Source organism: Triticum aestivum, chromosome 4A (genome assembly GCF_018294505.1).
Source record: "Triticum aestivum cultivar Chinese Spring chromosome 4A, IWGSC CS RefSeq v2.1, whole genome shotgun sequence".
Taxonomy (NCBI): domain Eukaryota; kingdom Viridiplantae; phylum Streptophyta; class Magnoliopsida; order Poales; family Poaceae; genus Triticum; species Triticum aestivum.
This window is the reverse complement of record NC_057803.1, coordinates 616,613,063-616,620,783: the sequence shown is the minus strand read 5'-3', so window position 1 is coordinate 616,620,783 and position 7,721 is coordinate 616,613,063. Positions and strand designations below refer to the sequence as shown.

At 49.3% G+C, this 7,721-nt stretch overlaps 1 protein-coding gene across 1 annotated transcript; it reads left to right on the top strand.

The window, feature by feature from the left end:
- Nucleotides 1-659: 659 nt before the first annotated feature.
- Nucleotides 660-1,879, top strand: LOC123082645 (NAC domain-containing protein 20-like). Its single transcript, XM_044504943.1, has one exon. It carries the CDS (start codon nucleotides 781-783, stop codon nucleotides 1,720-1,722), a length of 942 nt encoding a protein of 313 aa, XP_044360878.1. The 5' UTR covers nucleotides 660-780; the 3' UTR covers nucleotides 1,723-1,879.
- The last annotated feature ends 5,842 nt before the right edge of the window (nucleotides 1,880-7,721 follow it).

The following is a 7,721-nucleotide window of genomic DNA, read 5'->3' as shown; positions in this document are numbered from 1 at the left end:
GGGGAGGGGGAGACGAACTGCAAGGACCCACGACCGCTCTAAGCACCCAACGGGTCTCGACCGCGACGCCACGACCAGGGGACACCTGGTGCACGCATCGATAAAAGGTGGTTTTCACTTGGGAAGCACGCGGGCCGCGAGATCAGGATCGGACGGCGCGCGAGCGCGTTTGCTCTGTAAGACAAACGAGCCAGCGCCCACTTTTTAGGTTTTAGGATTTGCAAAAGGCTCACCGGAGCGGAGAAGCTATGGTTTTGCTGCTTTGGCAGCGTAAGCATGACGCCAGCCAGACACACGCGTTCGTATGAGCCAGCTCCGCGTGGATACATGTATGATCGCACTGGATCCATTTTAGCTACGGACTAGGAGTAGATCATTGCTGCGTTTTGATCCTTCTTTCTTACAGCCGGTCATATATACAACTCCTATCCGAATCCTGGGCGGGCTCAGAGCCTCACCCTCCAACCTCCCTCCTTTTCCGGAAGGAGGGAGTAGCTACATACCCAGGCAAGGCCAGCTAGGGTTACGTTCTAACACACCCAGGCACGATCTAACAGACGCGCACATGCATTCCATTTTACGTTCGGATTGCTGCGTTCCATCTTCAGGTCGTAGTTGATAGTACGTAGGGCCGATCATACATACAACTCCTATCCATATAAGCTAAGCCTAAGCTAGCTACGTACCCAGCTAGGCAAGGCAAGCAGCTAGCAAGCCAGGGTTACACGCACGATCCATCCATCTCGTGCCCTAGCTACTGCGTACCTAGCTAGCTCTGCGATGGCCGACGGCAAGCTGGATCCTCCCGCCGGCTACGCCTTCGACCCAGCCGAGCACGAGCTGATCACCAAGTTCCTCCGCCCACGGATCGCCGACGCCTTCTTCGCCAGCCGCCTCATCCACGAGTTCGACGCCTACTCCGCCGCCCCCGGCGACCTCGTCGAGATGTATCAACACGCGCAAGGAACGGACAAGGGCGACGGGAAAGGGGGCGTCTGGTACTTCTTCACCCCTGCCCGTCGTCACCAGACCAAAGGCGGCCGCGGTGGCGGGAGGCGGCAGCGCGGCGTGGCCGACGCTGGCGAGGGTTACTACTGGCACTCGGAGAAGGGCGGGATCCCCGTGCTAGACAACCAAGGTAAACTCGTAGGCCATAGACGAAACCTCAGCTACGTCAAGAAGTTGCCGGGAGAGAAAGAGAGGATCAGGATCGGCTGGTGCATGAACGAGTACAGCGATGACAAGCAAGACGGCTTGGTGCTCTGCAAGGTCTGCGTGTCTCGTCACAGGAGCGAGACCACATACGACGAGGTAATCAATGCTCCCGGTTCCAGGAAAAGGAAGGCCGCCGACGTCCAGCACCCGGATGCTCCACGTCCCCAAACCCCACGCCGCCAGGAACCGCCGATCGTCCAACAACCCGGGATGCTTCACGAGTATGGGCGCTGGTTCATGTCCGACGAAGGTGAGACGTTGTTGCCGCCCGGAGTAGTGGACGACGGCAGCGTGGATCCAGGCGGGTTCTTCACCGCCGACATGCTTCAAGATTTTCCCGAGCTCCATGACGCTGCGGTGGCACAGGGGATCTTGCCCGGCAAACTCGACGGTGAAGTCCAAGAAGGCACTAGCGCTGCAGAGGATGAAGACGACGCCTTCAGGTGCACGTTAGATGAGCTGCTCGGCTTGTGCGACGACACGACTGTGGCATGCCCTACCATGTGATGGCCGAATGTACCATGGAAGACCGCGACATCTGCAGCCAGGAGATGTTTCAGGATATAGAAGCTAGTGTAGCTCAATGGTCTACTTGCTAGTCTAGCTTTGATGTATGTGGTGATTAAGAAGCAAGATGTTGCTAATTGTACTGGTGATGAACAAGGCAGCAATTCATGTGCAGATTAATTGATTATTTTTTTTATATGTTGACTTTCGATCTTCTTAAGCTTGAAGACATCTTTGCTAGTTAATAGAGCATGCATGGACGATGAGATCAGCCCTCTTTGAGGCAAAACAAAGCCTGGATGATCTATCATGCATGATGCTTGCGTAGTGCTAGGCCTTTCCATTTCGCTAGTTAACTCAATGCACTCTCGTGCATATATAAGCAAATGCTAATTTTCTACCATGTCGTTTTCGCCTGTCTCTCTGCATGTGCGTGGTCTCGAAAAGCATAAAGATTGCTTTTTTGGTTAATTGTCTGGATAGATGAGTCGATGCAATCAAAACATACTCACTGTGAGCATGTACAATCTAAGACAGCCTTATCATATACACCATCTTTTACAATAGGTAGAATTGTCTTATCTTATTACCAAGAGATCATCTTTTAGCGAAGACAAGGTACTCTTATTTATTTCTCCTCGAACTCGACAATTATCCTAAGTGACATTGCTAAGACCACACCACTATGCCCGAACTTAGGACATATACCATATGTGCATCACCTTCTTCACATCTGATTACCCATGCATATGTGTCCATGTTAGAAATAATCTTGATGATACACATAATTAGATCCCCCTCCCGCGAGCGACGCGGAGGGGAAACCCTAGCCGCCAACCCCCGGGCCCCCTCCCCCCACCTCTCCCCTCGCCGCCGCCGGCTCGCGCGGAAGGGCGAAGCCCTGTCTGCGTCGGCGGCGGCGGGGCCTGTCTTCCCCTGCTCCGACGGTGGCTGGCGCGGGCCGGCGAGGTCGAGCGGCGGCGTGGCGCTAATAGTGGGTGCAGCGGCTGGCGGCGGGGCCGGTGCCTGGCCGCGTGGGCGGCGTGCCGGCGACGGACATGGAGCTGGCTCCGAGGGTCTTCCCGTTGGCCCCTTGAGAGGGATCTGAAGCGATGGCCTCCTCCCCGGTGCCTCTTCCTGCCCCGCCCGTCTGCATTGCCGGCATCCGTATGCCTGGCTCTGGCAGTCGGTTGGGGAGGGAGGGTTGGATGGGCATGGACCGGGGGAAACCCCTGGCTGGCTGCTGCGGCCACGATGTCGGCGGCACTTCGGCGTCGTTCTCCTCTGGTGGCGGCATCAAGGTCCTTCCCTCACCCACTACCTCCGCGACCTGGGCGAAAGCCCAAACTCTATGGTTGGGTGGTGATGACGCACCGGTGCCATTATTCTTCTTGAAGGAACCACCTTTGCTCGGCGGAGGGGCGGTTGAGGCTTCGGTGCATGTGGGGGGGGGGGGGGGCGCAGTCTTCTTGAGCAATGTTCCTGCCCGGCTGCTTTCGGTTGACGTTGATCCGGCAGTGGCGGTGGCGATGTATGGGGTGTGGCGCTGCGACGGGAGGTGGGCGTGTTGTTGTCTTCTCCCCGGCTTTCGTTGGTTTCGGCCTTCCGCTTGGGGTGAGCGGCTTTACCTGCCGACGGCGTGGCGCCCTACGGTCCGAGCTGAGAGGGCAGGGGACCTTCTTCGGAGGTAGAGACAACTAGTTGATCGACCATGGGCCTCGGTGGAGTTGACGGAGCGTGGCCTCCTCCGACTGCGAGTCACTGCTATGTCTTTGTCGCGGCGTGTGCAGGATCGGTTTCACCGAGGGCCTCGATGCTCAGGCTTGCTTGTTGCATTCGACGCTCGTTTGTTGCTCGTTCGGTGTCTTGTATCTTTACCGTTCTTGCTCTTTTCTTTTCCCTTTGTTGTATGGCCGGTTGTATGCTTGGAGTGTTGCTTTATAATATGAAGCGGAGGAAACCCTTTATCATCAAAATAATCTTGATTAAAACTTCTCTATAATAAATAATCTTAATTATATGGTTCTCGGCATGGATGGTGCTATGTATCACCTATAGCAAGCGGTCACTACCTTTCCTAGCTATGCCTATATCTCTGCTTGTGTTTATTTTGTTTTATTATAGAAAAAATTTCTAAACTATGGTAGGTCAAAATTTCATTTTGCACATTTAACAAAAACACACCTGAAAATGTTATCGTGTATTTAAGAAAATCAAAATGTATCAAAAACAGTTCATTGTGTGTTATAAAAATGGTCACCGTATATTAAAAAAAATCATACATTGTGCAATTTAAAAGGTCATGTGTAATGTTCATTTTAAATGAACTGGAGATATAAATAAATAATCAAAAGAAAAGTAAAAAATATAATAAATTGAAAAAAGAAGAGAAGAACAACGAACACAAGAAAAGAGGGTAACAGGAAAAGGATGAAATAATAAAAAAATTAAAAGAGGGTAACAGGAAAAGGATGAAATAATAAAAATAAAGAAAGAAATAATTTAATACAAAACATAACCCAGAAGAAACAAGACATAAAAACCTCGCGGAAACAAGGAAAGATAAAACCAGAAGCAAAGAAAAACAGGGTGGGGGCGAGAAGAGAGCGCCCATTTCATGAACTGGAAAGAAAACCACCCCATCATAGCAGTTGCCCCTAGGGTCGTGATCCTTGTTGGTTGTTCTGCAGGCGAGTGCAAGCTAGTGCTCGGTATAAATGATATATAGCAGTTGCCCCTCGGTAGTGCGTCTGTTTTGTAGGCATGTTGTCCCTCTCGCGGTGCACGCCGGAAGGAGGGATTAAGAAGAATTGCGTGTCGGTCCAATGTTCTGGAATGGTGCAAAACCATATGCTGTGGTGGCGGGTAGGGTAGACGTCAACATGTTTATATAGTGCGAGTGGGGTAGGTCATGGGAGTAAACCCCACTTCAAAGTTGGTAACAGCTCCACGATCCAAAAGAATCGAAAACTCATTAATTTTCCCGAGTAGCAAAAATATAGACAACATGCATAGGGGCATCCCCAAGCCCTAGCCACATCCACTTGCACCCTCTTCGCGCCACCGGCCCGAGCCCATCCACGTCTCTCCCTCTCCGCCCCACCCTTCCCTCACGGTATAGTTTCGCCATGGCCCGGCAAAGCAAGACGTATGGTATGCTAACGTCGGAGCATCAGTTCCCGATTCAGGAAGAGATCCGGCCGAGGCGCGCCGCCCACATCATAGTCGGCCTGCCTTCGGACTCGCCGGAGCTGGAGGAGAAGAATGAGAAGAAGGAGGAAGAGGGGCATCAGCTGATTCCTATGGAAATGGTGAATCCGGAGGAGTACGTGGGGCCTCCGGAGGAGTACACGGGGCCTCCGAAAGAGGACAGCGCGGAGTAGCTGCAGGAGGAGTTGGCGCTGACTGCGGGCTTCAACATGGAGGACGCCATGGCGGAGTTCGCGGGCGCCCGAGCAACAGATATGGCGCAGCAGCAGGCAATCCTAGAGTCCATGTAGGATGAGGCCTATGTCAAAGGATACTGATAGTTTATTCGATGGGAATGGGCGGCGACCGGCACGCTTTTTGCCGAACTTGACGCGAAGGCGGAGGCCGACGCGGAGGAGCCGCAGGAGCCGGAGTTGCGGTTGTTGCCCATGTACCCGGAGCTAGACACATATACACCAAATGCTTGATTATCATTTTTCAAATACTTATTTAACATTTTATTCAAATGCATGATTAGCATTTTTATATACATGGTAAAGAAATTCATTTTTAATACATGATCAACAATTTTTCTACACACGTTCAAAAAATTTCTGAATGCTACATCAACATTTTTAAATATTTGTTCAACATTTTTCAAATGTTTTTTGTTGAGTGTTTTTTGTAATATATATATTTAGAATATTTTAAATTATAAACACACATCTAAAAATAAAACAAAAACAAAAAAGGCTTCGGCCTGCAGCGCGCGTGGGCTGGCCCATCTCGCTCGCCCCTTCAGCGAGTCGGAAGATCGACTCGCTGAAGATGGGTTCTCCTATTCAGCACGTAGGGCGTGTGCGGGCGGGCACACGCGCACGCCCCATGCTCCCTCGTGCGAACAACTGGGCCGACCGATATTTGCTCCTTTCCGGTTTTAGGAAAACATTCAATTTTTTATTATCAGAATCAAATTTTGGTCATTATATTTTAAAAATGTTCATGAAACTTTTATAATATATTCGACATATTCAAAAAAATAAAATTCAAATTAGTTCATCGAACTCAAAAAAATGTCATCATATCCAAAAAATGATCATGAGCTTTAAAAAATGTTCATTGAATTCTAATAATGTTATCGAGTACAAAATTTGTTCATCAGATTAAAAAAAATGTTCATTGAATTTAAATTTTGTTCGTCAACGCACAGATTTTTGAAGTCACCTTTTGAATCGGTGAACATTTTTTGAATCAATGAATATTTTTGTGAAATTAATGAATATTTTTTTAATTCACGATTTTGCTTCAATATGCAAACATGTTTTTTCAAATCATGAACATTCTTTAAATTATGAACATCTTATTATTTCTGGAACATTTTTCAAAAAATTACTTTTTTTGAAATATGGAAATTGTTTTAAAGAAGAAAAATTAAAAACAGAAAAAAGATAAAAGCTGAAAAAATGAAATAGAAAAACTGGGGCGTACAACCCCGCTCATGGGCCGGTCGAATAGGGGCAGGCGGGAGGAGAGGTCGTGCGCTGGCATGTTCGCCAACGCCTCACCCGCCAAATAGGAGATCCCGAAGGCAAGATATGGGGGCGCCCTTTTTCCCTTCCACTACTAGGAGAAACCTTATAGATAGAATCTGAGCAATAACGCGGTCTAAGGTAGCGGCGCTACTGCTACTTAGTAGTAGCGCGGGGGTAACAACCAGCGCTACAGTTAGTACTGTAGCAGTAACGCGGGACAACCAGGAAGCGCTACTGCTAAGTGGTCCCAACGCCACCCTACTGGGGCTACCCGTAGTAGTAGCGCAGCCTGCAAATCCCACGCTAGCTACTGCTAAAATTATAGCAGTAGCGCAAGCCTACGACCCACCGCTACTGCTATGTGTGTGCACTGTGCCAGCAGGTGGGCCCCACTTAGCAGCAGAGCTGGCCGCTGACCCGCGCTACTGCTATTGGCCTTAGCAGTAGCGCACTCCCGGGACCAGCGCTACTGCTAATGCCACCTTATCCAACTCCCCGCGCCCGACCTTCTCCCTCCCCTCACTCCTCATTGCCTCACTCTGCCTCCTCCCACCGTCGCCACCGCATTGCCGTCGTCCTCCCTCCTCCTTCCTCGATATATGCCGCGACCCTCCTCCCTCCTCCTCCCACCACCCTCCTCCCTCCTCCCGGCCGCGCCCTCTTCCCTCTCCTCCAGCCACCCTACTCCTTCCTCCTCCTCTCTCTCCTCCCTCCTCCTCCTCACTCCTCCCTCCTCCCACCTCTCCTCTATGCTATAGAAATGTTAGACAATTTTTTAGGTATTATGTTGTTATAGAAAATTTAAGTAGTTTCGTTATAGAAAGTACTATGAATGCTGAGGTATAGTGTTGTTATAGAAAATGTTAGTAGTTCCAATATAAAAACATTTTAGTATTAATTTATGTATAGAAATTTCAAAATTTTACTAATTTTGTTCATAGGTTTGGATGTAGTTGATGCCTAGTGAATTGAGAGAGAGAGAGAGATAGACCTAATGAAATGAAATGGTTTTGCAAAAAAATGAAATGTTATGCTTGTTGTCAAAACTAAACCACTGAAATGCAATGAGCATACCAATTATGAAATTTTCTATATAAATGCTCATGTGTGGCGCATGGGTATATCACCGACGAGCCGGTCGATGACACCCAGAAGATCACCGATGACACCCGCATCCCCGACAACCATCGTCTATAGTGAGTAAACATGTATATCTAGTGTTGTGTACTAGTGTTTCTCAAATATGATGGAGATATAGACATGTGATATGTGGTGTTG